The 23,860-nt window shown below is 43.2% G+C and overlaps 3 protein-coding genes across 6 annotated transcripts; 1 reads left to right on the top strand and 2 right to left on the bottom strand.

Annotated features, from left to right (window-relative positions):
- Positions 1-3,580: 3,580 nt before the first annotated feature.
- On the bottom strand, positions 3,581-6,036 carry si:dkey-154b15.1 (RNA-binding protein 43). Its single transcript, XM_049028865.1, has 4 exons — positions 5,963-6,036; positions 5,439-5,631; positions 5,123-5,214; positions 3,581-5,021 (listed from the first exon to the last, which is right to left on the bottom strand). The coding sequence occupies exons 2-4, from the start codon at positions 5,626-5,628 to the stop codon at positions 4,338-4,340; spliced, it is 966 nt and encodes a 321-aa protein (XP_048884822.1). The 5' UTR covers positions 5,629-5,631; positions 5,963-6,036; the 3' UTR covers positions 3,581-4,337.
- Positions 6,037-6,430: 394 nt separating this feature from the next.
- nmi (N-myc (and STAT) interactor) lies at positions 6,431-11,047 on the bottom strand. Of its 4 annotated transcripts, none has more exons than XM_049007268.1 (9): positions 10,913-11,047; positions 10,034-10,105; positions 9,744-9,902; positions 9,382-9,498; positions 8,517-8,688; positions 8,163-8,269; positions 7,686-7,872; positions 7,386-7,489; positions 6,431-7,261 (listed from the first exon to the last, which is right to left on the bottom strand). In XM_049007268.1, the coding sequence occupies exons 2-9, from the start codon at positions 10,073-10,075 to the stop codon at positions 7,061-7,063; spliced, it is 1,089 nt and encodes a 362-aa protein (XP_048863225.1). In that variant the 5' UTR covers positions 10,076-10,105; positions 10,913-11,047; the 3' UTR covers positions 6,431-7,060. The 4 variants fall into 4 exon arrangements, with proteins under 4 accessions (XP_048863225.1, XP_048863207.1, XP_048863198.1 ...); XM_049007250.1 differs by lacking the exon at positions 10,913-11,047 and adding an exon at positions 10,759-10,888; XM_049007241.1 differs by lacking the exon at positions 10,913-11,047 and adding an exon at positions 10,512-10,752.
- Positions 10,933-23,794, top strand: parp14rs3 (poly(ADP-ribose) polymerase family member 14-related sequence 3). Its single transcript, XM_049007227.1, has 26 exons — positions 10,933-11,104; positions 11,318-11,502; positions 11,593-11,617; positions 11,899-12,060; positions 12,676-12,924; positions 13,426-13,659; positions 14,116-16,202; positions 16,290-16,395; positions 16,522-16,635; positions 16,894-16,956; positions 17,129-17,305; positions 17,430-17,614; positions 17,779-17,809; positions 17,950-18,054; positions 18,176-18,238; positions 18,323-18,499; positions 18,902-19,074; positions 19,217-19,289; positions 19,374-19,490; positions 19,714-19,776; positions 19,870-20,046; positions 20,288-20,458; positions 20,661-21,293; positions 21,735-21,898; positions 22,125-22,299; positions 22,788-23,794. Exons 1-26 carry the CDS (start codon positions 10,933-10,935, stop codon positions 23,081-23,083), a joined length of 6,177 nt encoding a protein of 2,058 aa, XP_048863184.1. The 3' UTR covers positions 23,084-23,794.
- Positions 23,795-23,860: the final 66 nt, after the last annotated feature.

The raw sequence follows: 23,860 nt of genomic DNA, 5'->3' as shown, positions 1-23,860 counted from the left end.
GCAGATGCCTCTCAACCTGCCCCCCCCAGATGACATCATTAACTCTACGCCAGCGGCGGGCCGGTCGGCTCAGCTTGGCCCGCCGCTGTTTCAACACGGAGCAGCTGCTTCACATGTAATTAAGCAGCAGGACCCAACCACGTCCATCCTGGCGGCAGGAAGACGACTCATGGCATTTCCAATGTAGACGAGCATCTCCGCCCACTGGGGAGATGGCGCCCCCTAGGGACAGCTCACGACGATCTCTCCTGCCTAGTTGGAGGTCGCACCCTTCTCCATCCAGAACCTCACAGGTCTCGTTTGGATCCTAAACTCACAGGGATGCATCCGCCGGCTCTAGAATGCCGTCACCAGCGCTGCCAGACAGGGTCAGGCCCGCAGGAAGAGCAACCATGCATCTTTGAGAAGCATATCGCAGTCAGACATGCCTTAATGAGGATGCCGGTACACGTGCAAGAAAGCCCCCCCCCACCTTTCCACCTTTGCCTCCCCTCAGCCCCCTCCCATGTGCATGTGCTTGACATCAAAAGCAGTAATGGTTTATATATCCTTTCTTCCATGCAAATGTGAAAAACAGTTTAACCAATAGCTGCCCTAATGAATTGGCTCCCCTTCCTACAGTGTTTTTAAGAAATATGTTACCTAGCTGATGTAAAGTCATGCTCTCCCCATACATAAATACGTACGTGTTTTGCTTCACTGTATGCTTCACTTGCTGACAGACAGGTTAAAAAGGGGCAGTGACAGGTTAAAAGGACAAAGCGATCCACTTCCAGGCTGATTCCAAGCCTCAGGGAGCATCAGCCAGGCTTGGCATTGCTAACATTTTAGCATTGCATACACTGTTATATCCATTTTCCACTTTTATCTACATCTAATTGTGACTTCCTGGTGTGTCTGATGGTTCTCCCTGCTGATTGGCAGATAACAGACCCCTAGGGTGTGGCGAGGGACACATGTTGGGTCTATCGATATCCGTCAGGAGCTGAGACTGGGAGAGGGGATGAGAGTGCTAGCAAATATTCAACTGTCAGAGGGACCCCCATCCAGAGGCCCCCACTTGCTGTTTCCATGACAGCAGCAGGACACCTCCATCTCGGCATAATTGCACTCCTCTCCTATGCCAAAGTTCTCTCTCGGGAACCCCCCCTGCAAGGAAGGGACAAACAAGGTTCCAACGGGAATGCCGGAGGATTCCTTGTTCCTCGCACACACACACACATGCATGTTTGTTCACTAATAAACACTGAAAAAGTAACCATCAATAACATGCAATACAAATGCCTGCATTAGGGACAGTGAAGACTCACTGAGGATCACATGTTCAGCACTCATAAAACCATCAAATGCGTTTAAAGAAACACTGATACGTTTTGATACTCCTTGTGGTTTCCTGTGACGTTAGCATCCATCAAGCCCAAAACCAATGACAAGGGACCGAGCCTGAGTTTGTCACCCAACATCCTGTCACTCCTCCGGGATGCTAGAAGCCACATCGGTCAGCTGATTCAGAAAGGACAGCCGAGGACACTGCAGGAGCCAAACGTGCATGCGCACAGACTGCTACACCATCCCTGATCTGAAGGTGAAGATCAGAGGACTTTCCCTGGTTATTCCGGTTTACTCGGCTTTTTGTGTCAGTGCATTTTAAGACTTCTGCACCGCAACACATCGTCTCTTTGAAGGAAGATTCAAGACAGATAGCAAACCTAGTCCAGATGTTTATATCTATAGAGCCACTTCACAGTGCAGAACGGGGGGGGGGGGGGGGGGGGGGGAGAGCACTCTCCTGTGTGGTATCACAAAGTGTGACCCGTGCAGGTGAAGGGGGAGACTTTGCTGAGCTTAACTCAGTCACCTTGAAGGTCTGAACATTCTCAAGTACAGCCAACAGTAGGTACCCCATATTCCTTTTGGCATTTTTGGGTTTTTTATTTTTATGAAATTAAGGCTATGCTTGTAAGATAAAGATAAAATTAAGATAAAAACTTACAGGTTTTTATATTGTAGGGAAATCTAGTCTCCAAAATGTAACAACTGCAGAAACACATGCATGCACACAATGCAGAAACTTTATAAGTAATAGCAGTAATTAAGCTAATACTCAAATGCATGTATATTTTTACCGATGTATTTCACTGGAAGTTTAGAGAAAAGACCATGAGTTTATCTTAAAGGCAACACAATGGGGGATTTGATCTTGCAACCTACTGGTCACGAATCCAGTCTCTGAGCACCTGAGGCCATTAGCTGCCCTTCACAGAGCCTCCTCCTACTGGGGGAAAAAACCTTCACTTGACCACACAGGCTAAGTGCTGGATCTGCTAACTCTGAAGGATGAGCTCAGCAGCACAGACTGCCATACCCCCACCCCGAAGCATGCTGAAGCCAAGGTGTCCTGACAAAAAAGGCCAGCTCCTTCCGTCACGCAGGGAAGTTCCCCTTGCGGACTCACCATAGCAGAGACCTTAACATCCAGTCTGTTAGTATCATTAGCATCATGCATGTACGCTCGACACACACTCCACACTTTAACGGAGTCGTTTCAGTGTTAGAAACACAGCAGTCTCCCTCTTGAATGTCATGTGCTCTCTTCTAAACCAATCACAGCACTAACATGGCTGAACAACAGAGTAATTCAAGCACAAAAAGCAGGGGGTTAGCTGATAATGTGAGGCAAGGAGGATTCATGAGCACTTAGAGGAGCAGAACAAATAAATGACCATGTGACCCACCATGCAGACAGCTGCAGATGTATGGCTAGGTCTTCATGGAAAATGGGATGAATTAGAACTGATTTACGGTCCAGGGTCAGCTCAACAGGCAAACACTTCAGACAGTTTGACATCGCTGTGGGGGGGTGATTACTTGAAAGAGATATGTTGTTATCATATATGACCTGTGGATCAAGTTTGGTCTAGCACAGACACTGGGGTGTTACAAACAGAACTCATCTCAACCTCAGTAGCTCATCTGGGAGGGGAGGGGGGGGGGCGCAGCCCCAAAGCCCCCATACAGCAGACAGTGATAGTTTGTTCGGCTCTGACTGATTTCGGACTTCCTCCCTAATATACAACAGTTTGTTTAAATAGGGATTCAATTGGCCCAACCCTACTGTGTTAACAGGCAGGAAATAACCTGGACCCATCCATCCATCCATCCATTTTCCAAACCGCTTATCCTATTGGGTCGCGGGGGGTCCGGAGCCTATCCCGGAAGCAATGGGCACGAGGCTGGGAACAACCCAGGATGGGGGGCCAGCCCATCGCAGGGCACACTCACACACCATTCACTCACACATACACACCTATGGACAATTTAGCGACTCCAATTAGCCTCAGCATGTTTTTGGACTGTGGGGGGAAACCGGAGTACCCGGAGGAAACCCCACGACGACATGGGGAGAACATGCAAACTCCACACACATGTGACCCAGGCGGAGAATCGAACCTGGGTCCCAGAGGTGTGAGGCAACAGTGCTAACCACTGCACCACCATGCCGCCCCCATAACCTGGACCAAAGTTTGTAAATCATTTTTCATACGTTTACCCACTATAGCACAAAACATAAGACAATCTATGTTATTTAATTAAAATTACTTTATATAGGTCTTTTATGGTTGTCATTAACAATGAACACATAGGCAATGTAACTTACCCTAAACTTAGTGTAATAAAAAGTTTCTGTATCATAAACTTAATTCATCCATAACTTCTTTTTAAATTCTCGAATTGTAAAGTTTTATGATGGTACAAACTGCTCAGATGCCGTTTATCTTCACACACTTTCATTTTGTATCTCTACCAGTTACCAATGCTTAAGCTGACGGTGCCTAAGCGCTCATGTTTCCGTTGTTATGGCGCCCTCCAGTGTCAATTCCCTATTATCAGAGTTAAATAACATAACAGCAAAAAATCTGCAAATACCTTAACACCAACTTGTTTCCAAGTGAAGATGCCATTCAGACAGAGATATTAATATCAATTTACTATCAAAAAAGATTGAAGATAAAAGAATTAAGGCCTTCCACCACTACAACATACAACAGTTTACTACAAACAAACGTTTCAGTATAATTTCATGTGCTAGTTTTAGTTAGACATCAATAAATACTCCCACATCTAAACTATAGCTATAAACATGCAGACCGTTTTCCAGAACAACTAATATAGTGTTTAAAAATAAGCATCCTGATCTTTCAATGAAAATTCACACACCACCACTACAAAATCAGGAACACACATTACAGGCACAAAACCTTATTTCCCAAAGTTCTGTGTCTGCTTTCCAGCTTCTTGCTGCAAGTCACCAGAACTCAATATGAGAGATCTGCGTTCTAGAAGGGCTGCTTTTTGGCGTCGCACATCATGCCCTCCACCTCCTTACAGAAATCGTAGCTGGATGCAGAGGGACCGATCACCTCGATGCACGTCTTCAGGGGCACAAACAGAACATCGGGGTGCTGCAGGTTGGCATCCTTGCAAAAGCCCAACAGCCTTTCCCTCTGGCGTCTGTCCAAGCTGCTATAGTCTATCTTCTGTGTTCTTAAGTCGGACATCAAGGTGGCCACCAGCAGCTCCAGGTCTGACCTGGCGCTCATTATGAATGAGTGATCAGCCCCACTCAATACAATCTGGGTGAGGTCACCTTGTTCTTGGATCTTAATCTCCACTGCATACTTCTGAAAACACTGATCCAATTTTCGACGCTGAAAATTCCGGATATACTTGAAGACGTTTGTGTCCACCCAAGTGGACTCTTCCTGAAGTCCACCCACCACTGAAACCAAGCATCTCCCTGCACCTGACTCTCCGCTCCAGTACCCCGTGCTCTGCATTCGTGTTCTGAGGTCTTCCCTCAGCACCTTCATTGCCTTGAAGGGTCCTTCAACTACGGCTGTTGTCTTGAATGGCAGTAAGGAGAATCTCACCGATCTGTGATTTTTCTTTAGGTGCTGGATTAGTCCATATGGGTCACCAAACATTGAGAGGTCAACTTCAGCACGGAGAAACAAGAATACCTATGGAATTAGGGGAAAAACACACAGCCACGGCTTCTAATTAACAGGTGTCCCATAGAGATATGTTGTTTGTTATGAGCGTGTACACTCAAGGTACTTACACCCTCACTGAACCTGAACACAGTGACTGGATATGCATCAGGAAACTCCTTGTCTTTCAATACATGATCTGTCTTCAAGACATTCTCAGCATCTGTCATATGAACAGGCAGGGAAGCAGTAATTGGGGGGGGGGGGGTTAAGAAAATTTCAAGGGCCCCTGAGTGACAGGAGCCCTAAAAACCTGTATAATTGTACAGTTTAAATCAATGGGAACACAGCATTTCTGGCTGCAAGCCAGAGACTATAACACTTGAACAGGAAAACAGTACCACAGTGGCAGGATAAAACTCTTTATCTTTCCCGAGTTTAAAATACCTTGAATTCCGTCAAATGTAACAAACGCGACACCCTTAATATTGGTGGGATACTGGACATGCTGCACGTCACCCCCGAGATTCTTGGAGCGCTGGAAGTGAATGACCAGCTTGTCTGCCATCCTGCTGGGGGGCAACGCGTCCGGGACGCCGGAGACGACTACGGTGCGGCGCTGTTCTGAAGAGTTCATCTCCTGAAATGATCACGCACACCAGCTTGCGTTGAAATACACTTTAGGAAACCGTTAAAAACAACCTATTCACAACGTTGCGTAACACAAATAGAAGGAAAATTACAATTTTATTAATTTGCATACGTAAATGTAACAACATAAAACTAATAATATTTTACTTATTCCCATAGCTCGTAATTTATTTTCCGATTATGTTTAGACTACAAATATACCTAGACTTATATAGGTTTAGTTTCGCTACAAGGCAATATAAACCAGTCTAAATAATTTCATTATTCAATTTTCTTTTCTACCCCCTTTTTCTTTGGATTTTTTTTTTTAAGTTAACTACCTGACCAAGATGTAGCCGCCGCGGTGGTGGTAGTGATACGGAACTAGGAACGCAGCTCTAAGCGCGATGTTACATGGGTACTGTAGTTATATTTGGTTTCGTCTGCTATTACAAGGTGCAAAGACGCCTCAAGAGAACTACGAGTTCCATCATACAATGTGATTTTCACTATTGGCCAACGCGCAAGCCGAGATAAACGCAACTCTTATCAAAAGTTTGAACAAGCTTAATTATACCTATTTGAAATAAAACTTGAAAGTCGTCAAAAAACATATCTACAAAAAGCGAGTTTGAAATAATAACACAACCAATAATGTCTAGACATTCATAGTTTCACTTTCGTTTTAATACTCAAGGCCCTGCATGGAACCTTTGACGTAACAAGGGTAGTTGTTTCTGTTGATTCCATAACAGAACAAACCCAGGAGCAGGCTAGTCGTATAATTGACACGATACAGTAGCAAAGGATGATTTTATAGTTTTATTTGATTTTGATAAACATTAAAAGATTGAATTGCAACAATATCCATAAATGATGTCTTTATATAATCATTTTTTGCAGTCACTAAATAACTAACAAAATTTCACAAGGCTTCAGTTATTAAGTTTGCCAGTTCAAACATGAAAGACCTAGGACAGCATTTTTGATACAGCTAATTTATCAAAGTTACAGACAATAACCTTGTATTTTCCCCATCATCTAGTGCAATTTTCCCAGTGAGATTGCATTGCCCTAGGCACTGTACACTTACCAGCATTGTAAGTCTATAAATTGCACAGACTTTCCACATAACATATGCTCAAGGACATTGTTGTTGTAATATATTACAGAAAATAGTAACATGGAATTGTTTCTTTAGGCTGATAAAATATAAACAGTATTTATCAAAGTCTTGTGATCATAGAAATCACACGTAATAATCCATTCTCTGGAAGACAATATGATTTTATTTGAGTGCAACTTAAAAGACCACCACCTTATTAAGATCTTTAAACTGATAGCATGATTGATAACATGAAAAGCAGCTTCCCCAGTGAAGGTAGGAGACAGAATGTTCTCTTCGAATACTACAGCACAACCAAAGTGTCTCCTGCAGATCACGCCTCAGGTTTAGGCACGTCGTCACTGAAGTAGGCCGTCACTCCTCCTTTGGAGGTGTACTTGATGGCGTCCACCTCGCCCCCACAGTTGCTGGGCTTCTGGAAGTAGATCTCCAGATGATCCTGCATGTCTTCCTCATCCAGAAAACCCTTGATGTCTTCCAAGAGCACCGTTCGCTTGGGCACTCCACAGAATGTCTGCAACCAGAGATGAGCATTGACATCTTTCACATTCAAACTAGTCTGAGCCCTCTCATGCAATCTGCATGTCAAATAAGACCAAAGAGACATATATACAGTAACATTCTCTGCTGGCTTTTACCTGGAACTGTTTCAACTGGTAATCAAAATATGGCTGGATACATGCATCAATTTTTTCACCCACATTTATGGGGTATTTCTTCTTCAGATACAGACTTTCAGCAACTGAAATTATAGAAGGTGGACACTTCAATAACCATTATTTTCTAAATGTTCACTAATGTAATAAAACATCCATTTAATCTAACAACTCTCAGGAATCATGCTAAAACAAATCTGCAGATTAAACTATCTGTCAGTAAGAATGGGAATATGTCTATCTACACATAGAAAAGATGTATTGTGACTATACAGGTTGAACCTCCAGTATTGAGGAAGGTGACATGGCCGGCGCCTCTTGTCATATCATAGGTCAGCTCTTCCACCTCCCCTCCTCCTAGACTGGGCTTAGAGAAGCTTAGCTCCAGACGGTCTCTCATGCGATCCTCATCCAGGACAGGAGGCACATCAGAGAACCTGATCTTTCTGTTTGAGATGCTGAAGTGAATCTGAAGTTAAAGAGGCTTAGAAATGTTAATGACCAGCCCACACATGCAAAAATACAAATATTACAATTAGTAATGAAATTTAGGTGACTGAGGGCAAACAGCGAGAGCACGACAATTGAAATACTTTGAGGCACTAGAAAAAAGATCCTGAATTTTTTGAAGTGTGGATTGTGGTATTACTGCACTAAAAACTATGAAAATACTGGAGTTTCTTCAGACAACAGCTACAAGCAGACAACCCGAGGGATGTAAACGCAGCCCTTTAGTAAAAACGTAAAGTGTTTCCCAACCTGGAACTTCACAGATGGCTCCAAGGTCACAGAAACAGGCTTCACATCCATTTTGTTATTATCCACAGGGACACAACACTTTGGCAACATGAGTATTTTTTCTGCCACTGGAAAGAGGTCGTGGTGATCACAATGAGCAAAGAGTCAGTCATTTCTGTTTCTGCTGTGACATGAAGCAGTTGGAAATGGCCGCTATGTTATGGAGCATTTACATTATTCTGAAAGGTATAGCATGTAGCTAATACAAAAACAATGCACCTTAGATACCAGGCCAGTCAAAGACACCAGTTTTAATATATATGGCAACTCAAACTGAATCAGCTTTAGCCAATCAGAAAAGTCTTGGTTGTATACCTTTATCTTCTTCGAAGGTAATAAGGGCTTGCCCACCCCTCAGGAGAAGACTGGGTTTCTGGGAGATGGTAAATTGACCCTCAGTGGTCTCATAATCATGCTCTTCTGCCTCTTTCTCCTCTGTTATCACATGTGCAAACTTCACCTTCTTCTCTGGGATGTCAGTCTTAACCTGAGGGTAAAAGCAAACACTTTGCCAATGTCTCCTGAGCAGAAACGCACAGCCATCAAGCTCTCAGGATACTAAATGCCACCCTACCCCCTGTCCGTTCCTGAGAATACTCACCACCCCTGCCCCCCTCCAGACTGGCACTGGTCACTTTAACTTATCTATTTATTGTCTGTTAGTTAATAACTATATTTATATCATCTTTATGCTGCTTCTGTATTAATTATTGTTTACATGCACATTACACAACAAATATAAACTCTTGAGTCCAGCCCCCTTGTTTTGCACTGTTCTGCATGTTACTCTGTAAGTACTAAGATACCCTCCTCTTGTCACTCATCCATTATGTCACACGGGGGGGGGGGGGCACTATCTACCTATATATAAGGATGATAGGAGAATAAAGCCCACTTTTTATTATTATTATTATTATTATTATTATTATTATTATTATTATTGTGACTTGCTTGTCTGTATGTTACACTGTCGTTCGGCAGACACACTATTTCGTGCCATTGTGCACCTGTTTATGGATGGTAGGACAGTAAAGCTCGCCTTATTATTATCATTATTATTATTATTATGGCTTGCTGTCTGTATGGGAAACTGTGGTCCTGTATCCCTGTACCAATTTATACATGTATAGGGATGGTATGGTAATAAAGCCCACTGGACTTTACTTGAGATCTCTTGTACCTTTGATTGTTGCTGAAGCAAACTGTATTCTTCTTGTTTCACTTTCAGCGCATCTTCATGCGCTTTTATGCGTTCCCTCAGAGCTCTGTTGCGCTTCTCAGCATCGGAGTTAAGGGTCTGTGAACCAAGAGCCACATAGTCAATGGTCATGAGGTACAAAATCTAGGAGTGCATCAATTTTCTCCCATTATATAGGGTTGTGGGGGTCTGGGGGTTTTCCCCAAAGCTACGGGTGCAAGGCAGAGAATAACCCAGGACAGGGCGCCAACCCATCATACAGATTCCAAAATTATTTGCAACTGGAAAAGGAGCACGAAAAAGAATTTCATTTTTAAAATATATTATGGAAACAGGAGGATCACCTCGAGTTTTTCTTTCATCCTCAAATGCTCAGCCTCCTTCTCCTTTTGCACTGAAAGCACGTGTGCTGTTTCTTTCTGGAATTTTTTCTTTTGCTCTTCACAGTCCAGTTTCTCCAGCATCCGTTTGGATTTTTCATTTTCTGCTTCCTTAACCTTGGCCTAAGTAAGGCGACAAGAAAAGACATTTAAAAAGAAAAATAAATCATATCATATTTCTTGCGGATAAAAGCAAAAAAAAAAAAAAAAGTGAACACAGGATAAAGACTGACAACTAACATTCTTTTCCTTACCTTCCAAAGTTCCAGGTCTTTTAAGGCAGCTGTCACATCCATGTTTTATCTCAACAAGTCTTTAGTACAAAGCTGCAGTAGAGAAAAAGATCAAAAAAACAAAGGTAAGTATGTACTGCTGAAGGTACTCAGTTTTTTTGTACCATTATATCTATGGGCAAGGATTTTTTTAAACCAGAGTTGTAAAGAACCTCACGTAATCTGGTACACTGAAATTGGCCCGCTAGTACAAATACAATATTCATTATTTATGTCGTCGGGCCCGACTCTTTAGAGTAAGCCACCTCAACTGAAACCTGCTTAAAAACAAATACACCATAAATAGGAACGCAGCGATAATCACTAAACCCAATGTTTTATTCCTTTGACCGACGCCGGCCTACACGAGTACGACACTCACAGTATTTCCAAAACTAACTTTAAAATGGACAATCACGCTGTACTGCAAATTGTTTAGAGAACAAAACGTAAAACTTACTAAGAAATTTACAACTGCTTCCTCTAAACCGCACCGATCGCACAAAAACGAAAGCAAGAGTGGCGCGTGCGCACGAAATAAAACAATGAATAATGAAATCGATGAATAATAGTTCTAATTCCCTATAAAGCAGATTCTAAACAAAACGCAATATTAAGGAAAGTTTATCTGATCACTAGCAAACTACTGCCAGAAAACCTGGAACTTAGAAAATGCAGTCACAAGAACACCCCGGCCGAAAACGCACTTTTCAAGTTGTGGAGCGTTTACTCAAAACAACCACTCCTTCCTCGTTTCTTTCCTTGACATTTTATTTATGTCACAGTGACTTTCGCTTTCACTTGGGGTGCCTGGTCATGTGAGCTCATAGAGTATCTACATCTATCAGACTGAGCACCTACTTATTGGGGGGATTGCTGACATGGACGGGAAGGTGCTGGTCCTGGAGGGTCTGCCTGACCAAGCAGCCTCGCTGAAAGCAAAAATTGAGCTCTACTTCAAAAACAGAAGGAAATCTGGAGGAGAAGTTTTAGAAATTCAGGAGCACCCTAATGACAGGAAAAAGGCACTGCTGGTTTACGCTATCGACGAAGGTAATACGATCCTACACAGGAATAAATTTAATTAATATAACGTGTACTTAAGACGTCCAGCAGAATTTGATTTTGAGATTTTGAGTACTGCTGCGACAACATACGTAGTATTCGTCACTAACTATGGAAGTGAAAATGAAAATGTGATTCTAAGAAGTTCCTTTGACCAAGACGACAAATACAATAATTCGACATTTGCTTCCTTTTTCTTAGACGCCAGCAAGGTCCTAGAAAAGAAAATCCACAAGGTTGATTTTAAGGGCCTGGGAAAGGTGGATCTTATTGTGAAACCGCATGGGGAGAAGGTGAACACAGGTATTGAGAAAGAATCATGTACACCTTCACCCAGCTTGATTAAGGAGAAACAGGAGCATTGTAGAGAAGCGCTTGTAAAGCAGGTAATACATATTTTGCTACAGAGAAGTCGCAGATTTGTGAATTTGGAATAAGAAGCATTGCATTATACAATAATATGTTTACTTTTTTAGGAGCAAGTCAACGTTGATCAAAAATGTAAGTATGATTGTAACGGTAGCGGAATTTACACATCCGTCCTGAAATCACTTTATCCGGTGAGGTGAAGATGGCCTCGTTGGTAAAAATTAGAATTCATGGTTTTGAAACTGAGAAATTATGACCCCTAGTGATGATAATCTGTATCACCTTTTAAAGCCTTTTTTTTTTTTTTTTTGCACAAAAAGCTTTTATCCTGTATTTATGCATGCAGTTTGTATGTGCTATGTGGTGTCCACTTTTAAATGTTTGCCTGTCTCATCGCAACGCGTATGTTTCAGCCTCACAGCAGGGTGACAGCGGCATGGTCACGCTGCTAGTGAGAAGCACTCAGTCCATCGACGACGATTTGCTAACATTGTACTTTGAGCAGTTCTCTGATGATGTCAGTATAAAACAACATGGGGAAAATGGTTGGATTCTCAGGCTGTCAAACCAGTCAGGTAAGTGGCATACCTATCATTAATTAATATATTGAGTGCATGCACATTGCTAAGCAAGAGAGAAAATTTGGTGTTGGCACATTAAAGAGCAGAATAAGCTGTGGACTAAATTCCTGTCATGCTTTCAATGCAGAGCCCTGCTGCGATAACAATAACCCTCAAACTGTCCTGAATGTCAAGTGTGGTTTAGCTTTCAGTCAGTGTTTTTAATGTTTTTTTCCAGAAAACACTTTATATGCTATATGGTTGGTGAATTGGGGTCTTGGTGTGACCACAGAACCCCCAAGGGTGGGGCTCCTTGTAACCCCAGGACCCATGGGGGAAGGGCTTCTTGTGGCCCCAGAATCCCTGGGGGCAGGGAATTTTGTGACCCCAGATATGGGGAGGGGCTGTTGCTGCTGAGGAAGGCCTCAGAAAAATGCTGGAGTGGTTAATTGGGACAATCGGGAGAATCTGCGATGGATTGTGCTGGTTGTGGGCTGATGACGACACTCAGGAAACGTAATGGATTGTTCTGAATGCTCTCAAAAGTCACATGTGTGACCAAGCCTGAGAACCACTGCCCCCTTTCTGACACCTCAGCCAGTGCATCGCTCATCCACCTTTCCTTCTCAGACACAGAGAAGGTTCTGGGTAAAGAGGAGCACACGATCGGACCATGCTCCTTCAGTGTGGTACTTTACGATGAGAGGGCCGAGCTGGAGAAGCTGGATCCACGTAGGTTCATCCTGAGTGGATTCGCCGGCAGCTGCAAGCACCGCGTCATTTCCGTCTACATCAAGAGCTGCAGCAAGGGGGCGGAGCACTCGTGGGAGACCCTCAGTGAACCGGGCAGCTTGGCAGTCACCTTTAAGCAGGACATCGGTGAGCTCCGCAGTTTTATAAACGTTGGTATTAAGGAATTAGCAGCTTGTCGGTTTCAAGTAAAGTGAGAATTCTGGTGAATACAGCAGCAAAGCAGGTAAAGGGCAGACAAACAAACATGTAGTATAAAACAAGACGAAGTGCAGACAGTATACCTTATGCAAACAAATTTAGTACACAGTACACAAACCACACTCTAAAAAGAATATTAAAAGAATAAACACGATGCATATAAAAATAAAATGTAAAATAATAGTAATGGAAGGTGTTTGTACAATTATAAGTGAAAATGGATAATACTGGACGTTTCCTATACCAAAGATGGGCTGCTTCCTGACATGTTCTGGATGGGGGGTGACTGGAGGAGATGTATTTTACATTTCAATCTTAGAAACAGTTGTATAAAAGAAATAAAGGCGTATTAATATGGAATAACTAGAATTCTACAGGACTGAGTTGCAGATGATCTTCGCTTGCTTAACATATCAATCCTTCATTTAGACATAAAGTCTTTTCTGGAGAAATGCTCCATGAAGAAGCTGGAGGACATGGAGATCACAGCTTCCCGTATGATGCGCACAGACACCGTCTTGGTCGAGGGTAAGATGGACAGCATCTCTGAGGAGGCGTTGATGTTGTACTTCAGCAGCAAGAGGAGTAAAGGGGGAGAGATCAGCTCCTTGAACTGGGTCGACAGGACCAAGAGTGTGACTGTAACCTTCAGAGACTGGCGTGGTATGTTTTGATGACCATATTCTTTCTGTTTTTAAGGCTCTAAACTTTTCTAATTGATCTGTGCCATTGCACATACAGTCTTGTAATGTTCAGTTGGACTGAGTAGTTCCCAGGGCTGAACTTGTCATCTGGCTTACCGTGCATTTACCGGGGTGGCCAATAGGGGGGGAGCACGAAGAATTTTGCTGGCCCTCTCCCCATCTGCAAATTTGATGTTTGGTAGGCCTGCAAGGGCAAAAGTCCAGGGCTTATTTTTAATCCCAGTACAGTCCGGGTAGCTCCTACAAAAATATCCAGCTTTCTTGAAGTTCTAAGGTGAAAAGATGAGCCTAAATTTAGTGTCTTTGCCAAATATCTAGTAATTATAAACAGAAGTAGTGATTTCTATGTAATAACTCTGATGTCAAGACATTTTAAGCAGTGTCATAGCAACATTTGCTGGTTCTCCTTCAACAGTGGCCCACAGTGTCGCTGAACAGGCTCACAGTCTTGGTGGAGTCCGTCTGCAAGCGGTCGTGTTCTACACCCATCTGCAGAAGGCTCTGACTGGAGAAACCGCACCCCCACCCACCGCTCCTAGCAAAATAACCTTACATTACGACTCTGTGCTGCTCAGCCACCTGAGTCACAACAAGAAGTTCCTGGAGCAGTTTGAGAAGACACTGCAGGACGTCCACGCTAGAGTCTCAGTTAATAAAACTGAACAATCAAAGATTTCGCTGGAGATGACGGTGGACCAAGAGTCTCTGCTGATGTACTATGTGGCCTCTGTTTGGGAGAGTAAAGCCAGGACTGATGTGGAGAGCCTGCTGAAGAAATATATTGCGATCAAGCTGGACGCTGAGAATGAAATCTGGAAGAAGATCAAGGACACATGCCTCAGCCTGGTCACCGCTGATGTCAGTGTCTTTTATGAGGGTCCCCATCATAGAATTTTGGTGGTTGGGCAGAAAAATGAAGCGAATCAAGTTGTGGATTCTGTTAGGCTCCTTGTGAAGAACACCAGTGAGGAACTGGCAATTCAGAGAAATACAGTGGTGAGGATGATCCCTCTGAATTCTAAAGAGGAGCTCGATTTTCTCTGGAACATGGTTTCCAGTAAAGTGGATGGTGTTCAAATATCAAAAGATGATGAAAAACTGAGCATCCACCTTAAAGGACTCACAGACCCAGTAAGTTCAGCAGAAATGATTATCAGGAAAGAGAAAGGGAATTTGGCCACTAAAACATTAAATCTCTCAGTTCACCTAGCAAAGTTTTTGAAATCTTTGGACTTGAAAAAGTTTGAGCATGATCACTTTGTTCAGCAGAAATCCCAGGAAGGTATTTCTGCAGTCATCCTGAGGCGTGGGGATTCTTACCAGATCCTTGCGGAGAAAAAAGATATTTTTAAAGCTGAACAGACTGTAATGGCGGTTTTGAAAGAGGAAGCGTTGGAGCTGACCCCTGAACAAGTGAAGGTCACTAAGGACGAAAACTGGAGGCACTTCTTTGGCGATCTGACAGAAGATGTGTCTAATGTCAAAGTTTTACAGTCTCACAAATCGATCATAATGACAGGATTCTGCAGTGCAGTGACAGACGTTTCAAGGAAACTGAAAGGCTACCTAAATAACAAAAAGCCGGTAACAGATGACGTTACCGTTGAATCCGTGGAAGTGCTGAACTTTATAAATGACTGCATGAACTTGTTGGAAGTACCTGCCATCAAAGTCCTGAATGCAATAATAGTGCCATCAAAGACTTCCCTCTGTCTGAAGGTCACTGCAGCTAGTGACAAGATCCAGGAAGCTATTTCGACAGTGAAAAAACAGCTGGCCCTCATTGTGAGGGAGAAGCACACATTTCTCAAAGCTGGGGAATTCATGGTGCTGGAGAAAAACCAGAATGCCCTCAAAGCCCAAGCCAAAGAATTTGGGTGCATGTTGCATTTCCCTACTAAGGAAACCAGTCATGCAACTTCTGCTCGAAGCTACAGCTATAACATAACTAGCAGCATCACGCTAACCATCGTTCAAGGTGATGTGTCCTGCCACTCAGGTGATGTCTTAGTTTGCCCATTGAGCGGTAACTTGGCTTTTGATGACCCCATCGCTCAGCAGCTTCTAAAGAAAGGGGGCCCTCAGATACAAGAAGCCTTAAAGAGTTTAACTAAGGAAAGAAATTCTTTAGTTGCCGGAGATGTTGTTCTTTCCAAACCAGGAAACTTATCTGCAAAGATCCTTATGTATGCTGGGATTTCTGCTTGGGGGAGTAGTGGTCACCAGCTCAACGGTCAAACCATTGAGTTCATACACCTCAAGTCAGCAATCCTAAAATGCCTGACAAATGCTCAGGAAAAGAAGTTCACCTCTATGGTGATGCCAGCTCTGGGTTGTGGCACCTTCGGCTATCCCGTTAGTGAGAGCTGCAAGGCAGTTATTGGGGCCATCCTGGAGTTCTGTGAAACCTACCAAGGAGCACCTCAGGATCTGAGAAAAATACTCATCTTCGACCCAGATATCAAGATAGTAGAGGAATTCAATAACGTGGCAAATGAAATTGTAAGTTTTACTTATAGCTTAATTTATGATAAAAGCCTAAAAATAAACAATATTGTGTATTGTTTTTAAGTGAAGTTTTCATTCCAGGTTGGTAAACAGGCACACAGTGGCACCACCATGGGAAAGGACACCAGACCATCAAACAAAGCAAATCTCACTCAACCGCCACAGGTCCCACCAAAATCAGGAGCAGGTAAGTGATGTATTATTTATGGTTTTAAACCATTTGACATGACGATCAGCAGTCTTGTGTACGCAGAACATTTGAGTTCATACCTGGACTGTCCTTCCTCCTAACCTGGAACTTCTCTGACACCAGTATCCCGGATGCTCGTCGGCAGTATGCTAGTGATGCTGAAAAAGGGAGATATTACCCAAGAGAAGGTGGACGCCATCGTCAATTCCACCAACAGCACTCTAAATCTTCAAACTGGTGAGGGTCCACTAGTGGGGTAGAAAAGAGAGGGGGGGGGGTTGAAATTAACTTTTTAACACCGACATTCTGTGTGCAGAGTTCGGTTGCTATGGAACAACTACTCACTTCATTACAGTAATTCCAAAGGGAGGAAGCTTCATTTTCCTTATTACAAAGGATCGCTGTTTACTGCTAAATGCTTTGTGCACTTTTTCCATTGGCTTCAGCATTATCGCCTTATTTATTAAGACATTTTATCTCCCTTATATTTCAAAGGCGTCTCTGGGGCCATTCTGAAGGCAGCTGGGAAATCAGTTACAGATGAATGTGCCAAATTAGGTAATACCTCATATCCCATGATGTTCAGTGTAGGATTAAAAATCTATGCTACAATAAGTATCAGCTTCATACACGATTACCTATGTAATCAATATGACTGAGTAGCACTCTTCACGTGTGTTGCTCTGACTGCAGTTTTAGGTGCTCACCTTAAACATGCTCTCCCTGTCAGGTACCCAGAAAGAGGACGGAGTGGTGGTGACCAGTGGGGGCAGTCTGAGCTGCAAGCACATCATCCAGATGGTGGGTCCAATCACCACAGCTGGCATCACAGCTTCCATAGAGAAGGTCCTGCAGCTGTGTGAAAGCAAGACTTGCGCTAAGGTTTCCATCCCAGCCATTGGGACAGGTGAAACCACACCCACACCATGCCTCCTGTCACCCTCATCCAATGAGTGATCCTTTTATTAAATACCAAGGTCATGTGACAGACCAATAAAGCAACGCACTCTTATTTGGTTAATTTCTCACAGGTAAAGGTAATATTGGACCAAAGGAGTCTCTCGAAGCCATCCTCAAAGGACTGGAGAACCATTCATCAAAGACGGCCTCAACCTGCATCCAATTCGTTTACATAGTGGCCTTAGAAGACAGGGTCTTCCAGTGCCTTTATGAATATTTTGTTGAGAAGACCCATTTGTCACTGCCCAAGAAGCAGGTCTTTGTGCTTATTTGTTTCGAACACTAGTGACCCTCCATATCAGGAAGAATTAGCTATGCATACCTTTGCCTGTAGGTTTATTGCAGCTTTAGACTAATGTGTCCTGGGGTTGTTTAATGGGACATTCATTGTTTTTCTTTCTGTTTTGTCGGGAATTTCAGTCAAATGAGGAGCAGCTGCCTGCGAATGAAGGTAAGCTTCCTTTTGTGGCATTTGCAAAAAAGTTTTTCATATGATTTGAGTATTTTTATAAAAGGTGCTCGTTCCACCCCTGACATGTCAACATTTTTTGCATTCGCTCTTACTAAAATAACGTTGACGGACCTCTAAAGTCAAGATCCGTGAGGTGAGGCTGGAGGTGCGGAAAGGAAACATCGTCACGGAAACGGTGAGAGGCATCGTCAACACCACCAACAAGGATGTCAGCCTGAAAGGAGGTGAGCAGCACAGTGTGCGCACGCAACCACGAGGCACTTCTGAATGCACCATCCTTCACGTCACTATGGTAACCTTCGGGTTTAGCTGGAGGGCGTTTCTATCTCTCTCTCACGTTTTCAGGCGTTTCTGGAGCTATACTGAAGGCCGCCGGACAGTCGGTGGAAGAGGAATGCAAGAAACTCAGTGAGTCTGCATTATATGGCATGGAGTGCTTTGATCTAACTGTGAAGGCCGTTCAGACTGTCACCTGCCTGCGTCTGCACGCAGGTCCCCTGGATGACGACAGTGTCGGCATCACTGGTGGTGGAGCCCTACAGTGTGACTTCATCATCCACATGCTGGGGCCTCACTCGTGTGCTGCTGTGACGTCCCGGGTGGAGAGGGTGCTGGAACAGTGCGAGAACAACCAGATCACCACAGTCTCCTTCCCTGCTGTCGGAACCGGTCAGCATGTCCCTCTCCTATATCTAACGTAATGGACAGATACCATAGATATCTAACCAACACATTAGATATCTATGTAAAAACTCTCACCATAAATACTAGCTACAGCTGCTAGTATTGTGCCTTTTTTCTGAGCAGTAGTTGACATTCTGTGGTTGTAAGTTGCAGCATTTGTAAATTTTATGTTTTCTTGATGTTGCTTCTGAAAGCACTTTTTTCACATACTGGTTCATATCCCAGTAACAGATCCAGTTAATCGATAACTGATTTCACTTGGTCACTGGTGTCCATTCAGAGCGATAACAGAGTAATTTCTGATGCATGTAATTTAAACAGAAGAGTATAGTGGTCTATCTGAATCTTGTTATTCATTCTGGATCTTTCCATTCACTCCAATTGCAGGAGGCGGTGGTCTGAAAGCAGCAGATTCAATTACTGCCATGCTCAAAGGGTTTGAGAACCACCTCACACGACGTGTCTCCACCGTACTCAAACTGGTCTACATTGTTATTGACAAAGATGACGTCCTGAAAGACGTTCTTCACGGACTCCAGCTGTGGAAAACAAAATCAACGGTAGGGAATAATAACAACTTGAAATAATTGAATCGCTGAATCAAATAGTGACCTGTTGTCCTTCATTTACCAAATGGTAATTTTAAAGAAATCATGTTGTATTGATTAAGTTATAGGTATTATTTGGTTTCTTTTCAACCAGAATGAATCGGACGAGGAGGAGGAGGAGGATTGGAGCTCTGAATCTGAAGAGGAAGATCAGGGTTCCTCTAGCAGTAAGGCTTAACAAGGTTTCCAGAAATTTCTCTCAAACAGTCTGATGAAAGGTCATGACCTTTCATATTGTTTCTACCTGGCAGGCAGCATTAAGGTGGTCATGGGACCAATAGACGTTGAGGCAGTCTGTGGAGACATCACCAAGGAGACCACCGACGCCATCGTTAACAGCACCAACACATCCCTAAACTTAAACACAGGTGAACCACCCCCTGTCACAACTGTTTCAAAATCAAGGTGGGCCGTCATTCCTGAGGGACGCAGTGCAAAGTGGTATTTATTATCAAACTTAATGGGAAATGTTGATTTTGTGTTCTTTATGTCATAGTTATTACCCAAATATGCCAGCATGTTATCTTAAAGTAACCATACTGTGTACTTCTGTGAAAAGGCTTGTGACTGATGCCATGTTCTCCTTGGCAGGTGTATCTGGGGCCATCCTGAAAGCAGCAGGAAATAGTGTGGTGGATGAATGTAAAGCTTTGGGTGTGTATCCAGTGCATTCCTGTTACGTGGGTGGTGATGTCACATCCTGTTTGTGTGTAAACACATTGTCTCTTTTTGCATGATTTTAACTAGGATCCCAACCGAGTGATGGACTGGTTGTCACCAAACCAGGAAGACTCCCAGTAAAACACATTGTCCACATGGTCGGGCAGACCACAGATAAAACCATCACAAGTTCCATGTGCAAAGTCTTGAAGGCTTGTAACGACATCAAAGTTCAATCAGTGTCATTCCCAGCACTGGGCACTGGTATGCAAATGGAAATCAATCATGTTCTTCTCCATTGCTTAACTGATACTTGTATACAAAACTTTGCCTACTTTTAGTGATGGATTCACATTAAGTATCTTTGATTCTTTTAGTGATGGATTCACATTAAGGATTTGAACTAAGGACCTTCATGAGTCTGTGTCCTTAATTGCCAAACCTCCCAGAGCCTTGTTAATGTTTTTGAAATCACATATCGAGTATGTATCCTTTCCTTGTTCAGGAGCAGGAAGCCTGCATGCAGACCAGGTGGCTGTAGCCATGATGGATGCCATCCAGAACTTCCTGCAGGACAATCCCCAGCCAAGTGTGACTTCTATTCACATCGTCATATTCCAACAAAACATGTTTTCCAGCTTTGAACAAGTCATGAAGAAATGCAAGGTGTCCTCTGGTAAGACTCAGCAACCAATTCTAGCTGTAAATGAACCATTCTTAGGAGTCCCTTTAACCAGTGGAATATTCTAGTGATGACCATTCTGTAGAAAACGGCATTTTAGCACGATTTATAACACAAACCATTTATTGACTGTACACTAAGATCAATAATTCACAGTAGTGTGCAGAGCTTAAGGTGTTTTTCATGTCCACTTTAGCAAAAAATCTGGTAAAATCACAACCTGGTCCAAGGAAAAGCCAGTGTCACCCTTCACTGGATCTCACCAGCCTGTTGGCCAGTGTGACTTATCCCACCATGACTGTGGAGGTATACGGGACAGCTGCGGTCAGCCTGGCCCAGGTAAAGAAGTGCCTGGAGGACCTGCTTGCAGAGGAGTGCAGTTCCCAGGATGTGGAAGCCCAAAGCCTGTGCTTCCTCCAGGAGGCGGAGAAACAAACTATCATTGACCTGAGCAACAAGCACCATCTATGCGTGACGGTCCAGGTCAACAAGTTGACAGTGTCAGGAAAGAAGGACGATGTTCTCATGGCTGTCCTGAAGATCAAAGACATCCTCCAGGGAGCGAAAGAGAGAGAGAACCAGAAGTTTGAGGAGGAAAGGATAAAGAAAACAGTCCTGTGGGAGAAGGTGAAACGGGGAAGTTGGACTTCGATTAAGTCTAATATTAGCTATAACTTGGAGTGTGCCTACATCCGGCAGGAGAAGACTTATCTGTTCACTCACAAAGGGAAAACTTGCAAACTGGATCTAGAGCAGATGCAGATGACAAATGACAAAGGAATAACTTTCAAGATCAGAAGGACACCCCTTGTGAGAGATTCAGACACAGGTAGACAAATCAATCTTCAGTGTATCCAGAGATAATAGGTATAGATCTACAGCTAGGAGACAAGGATTCCAAAGCTGTGTTATTTGTACACATACAAGTACTATGAAATACTTGCATGCATACCTCCCTGCAGACATATACATATAATGCTAAAGAACAATAAATAGCAAACAGCAAAAGAGTGAGAACAACAATGTACCTATAACATGAATAATATATACAATATATGCATAAAATATAACAGACCACTGGCAGCATGATTTGTGTTTTTGAAGTCTTAAATGTGCCACATTTGAACAGTTGTGTAGAATCATGTATTCACCACATGAGCAAATATATTCGGGTTACTCTGGCATAAACATGAACTGCTGCCTGTCACTGAGGAATGGTGAGGAGTTTCTGAGAGACGCGTTGACCGTTGTTCCAATCATCTCCCTCTAGCGGTGATTCAGACACCTCCGACATGGACCAAGATGGGTGGCAAAAATTACATCATTGTTCCTCTGGTTGCAACGTCACAGGAATACCAGAACATTTCAAAGGACTTTATAGCATCCTGCGAACATTTTACAAAGACACAAAAGAAGCGCATTGAAGTGGTCCAGGTGAGAAACCTAGCCAACTTCCAACTGCTTGTCTAGTGAAAGGTCAGGTGGAGTGTGGAGGAGATCCCAGGCAGGTCAGGGCTGCATGCTGGATGTGATTCTAGTGAACAGAGACTGTTTTTCAGTGAATGATAACTAAATAAACTGGAGCTTCTTGTAGAACAGAATCAAACCGTGACAATTCAATGTGAATCGCTAGTTTGACACTTTGCCGATCTCTTTACAGATTGAGAGACTCCAGCATGACGAGTTGTGGCAGAGCTATTCTGTGCGGAAACAGGCCATTGATAAGAAGTACCCTAAGAACTCCAATGAGCAGATGCTCTACCACGGCACCACGAAGGAAATCTGCCAGAAGATCAATGCCTGCGGCTTCAACAGGAGCTTCTGCGGCAGAAATGGTATGTTTAGCGTTGGCATATTCACCAATGATGGTAACATTTCTAAAAAAAAAATAAAAAATACTGCAGTCAAGGGGAGACCTGACTCACTCAACATTCAAAAAACTGGCATATTTTCCTCACTCCACTCTTGAGTAAACCTGAGGACTGTGCCCCGTCTACACAATTAGAAAGAGCTCCCCAAAGCCCCCCCCCCCCTGCCCTTTGGATGAAGGCACAAAGCTAGCTTCCATTTATTGCCCTAAGTCCTCGAATCAGTGCCAACAGTAAAGTAGTCATCAGGATTGACCTTTTCTGTGGCTCTCAGTGTACCTCCTCAATTTGCCGAACTCACACTAAAGCAGCAATGTCCTTTCTGAGGTAGGGTGACCAAAGTTTCTTGTGACATCTTCCGCACCTTTAATTACAGTAGCTTGCAACTTTTTCTGTATTGTACTGGAATATGGGTGAGGAGTAGGGGGATAAAAAACTATTTCCCTTTACCACAGCTACAAAGTACGGCTTGGGAACCTACTTCGCCAAACAAGCTTACTACTCTTGCTATGATGAATACTCCAGCCCAGACGATCAGGGCCAGAAGTACATTTACAGGGCCCGTGTCCTGACGGGGAAGCCCTGCCTGGGAGAGTCTGAGCTGAAGGAGCCCAAAGCCCTGAATCCCAACGACACCCAAGCCGGTCTTCATGACTGCGCTGTTGACAACTTGCAAAAACCTTTCATCTTCGTCATCTTCTGCGACTCGGGTGCCTATCCAGAATATCTTATCACGTTCAAGGCTGTGTGAGGCATAGAGACAGAATTTCCTGTCACCACACCAGCTTCTCTCTAGAACCTAATCAGGGTATGGGGGGGGGGATGGACAGTGCCTTAGTTTATGTTTACATTTTTTGATGGGAAACAGTCAGTGGATTATTAATCAGTAAAGCGTTTGTAATCAGTTTGTCATGGTTGACATTTTTGTTGATTTATATAATTAACAATGAGATTTTGTATTTAGAAGTGTTTTGGATGCCTTGATCTAGCTTGTGGAATCCTCCTTTTAGTTTACACCAATGCTTTTCAACTCAAACTTCAGGGAGCCCCAAATAGTCCATAATTTAGCTCTGCCCCTGCTCACTATTGGGGAGAACTGGTTTTATATATTACTACCAGACCATTTACACAGGAGAAACAAAACTCACCAGATTGCCTTGGCCAAACCATTTCATTAAAGAGCAGTATAAGCACAGGAATTAACAGCAAGAACAGCAAACTATTTTCTGTAAATGATGCACGTGATAAACATTACTGTGCCCGACTAACGGAAGCCATTGGTGGTTTTCCATGGTTCAGTAGGATGATGAGGATCTGAGTGATGAGAAAGCAGTATGCCGAGGGGAGGAGAAATCACAGGGTCTCTCAGACTCATCTGCAGGTTGTGATGATGGATATGCAAGTTACTCTGAATATAAATTGTTCTGGAAAAAAATATATATAAAAATATTTTTTTCTGATACATGATGACTCTTTATAGTATTTTTTTCTTATTCAGCGATCTGTGTTATGTTGCAAAACCAGAATT

The sequence above is a fragment of the Brienomyrus brachyistius genome, chromosome 1 (genome assembly GCF_023856365.1).
Source record: "Brienomyrus brachyistius isolate T26 chromosome 1, BBRACH_0.4, whole genome shotgun sequence".
NCBI lineage: Eukaryota > Metazoa > Chordata > Actinopteri > Osteoglossiformes > Mormyridae > Brienomyrus > Brienomyrus brachyistius.
This window is presented reverse-complemented; position numbering and strand designations above follow the sequence as displayed.

Excerpts from the sequence above, each read along its gene's own strand:
- si:dkey-154b15.1 (XM_049028865.1), bottom strand. The coding sequence starts at position 5,628 with ATGAACTCTTCAGAACAGCGCCGCACCGTAGTCGTCTCCGGCGTCCCG. Across the intron at positions 5,215-5,438 it reads TACATTTGACGGAATTCAAG|ATGCTGAGAATGTCTTGAAG; the intron begins GTATTTTAAACT and ends TTCATATGACAG. Across the intron at positions 5,022-5,122 it reads TGTTCAGGTTCAGTGAGGGT|GTATTCTTGTTTCTCCGTGC; the intron begins GTAAGTACCTTG and ends CTAATTCCATAG.
- nmi (XM_049007268.1), bottom strand. The coding sequence starts at position 10,075 with ATGGATGTGACAGCTGCCTTAAAAGACCTGGAACTTTGGAAG. Across the intron at positions 8,689-9,381 it reads TGCTTCAGCAACAATCAAAG|GTTAAGACTGACATCCCAGA; the intron begins GTACAAGAGATC and ends TTTTACCCTCAG. Across the intron at positions 8,270-8,516 it reads TACCTTCGAAGAAGATAAAG|TGGCAGAAAAAATACTCATG; the intron begins GTATACAACCAA and ends ACCTCTTTCCAG.
- parp14rs3 (XM_049007227.1), top strand. The coding sequence starts at position 10,933 with ATGGACGGGAAGGTGCTGGTCCTGGAGGGTCTGCCTGACCAAGCAGCC. Across the intron at positions 11,503-11,592 it reads GAGAAGCGCTTGTAAAGCAG|GAGCAAGTCAACGTTGATCA; the intron begins GTAATACATATT and ends TTACTTTTTTAG. Across the intron at positions 19,777-19,869 it reads GGATGAATGTAAAGCTTTGG|GATCCCAACCGAGTGATGGA; the intron begins GTGTGTATCCAG and ends GATTTTAACTAG.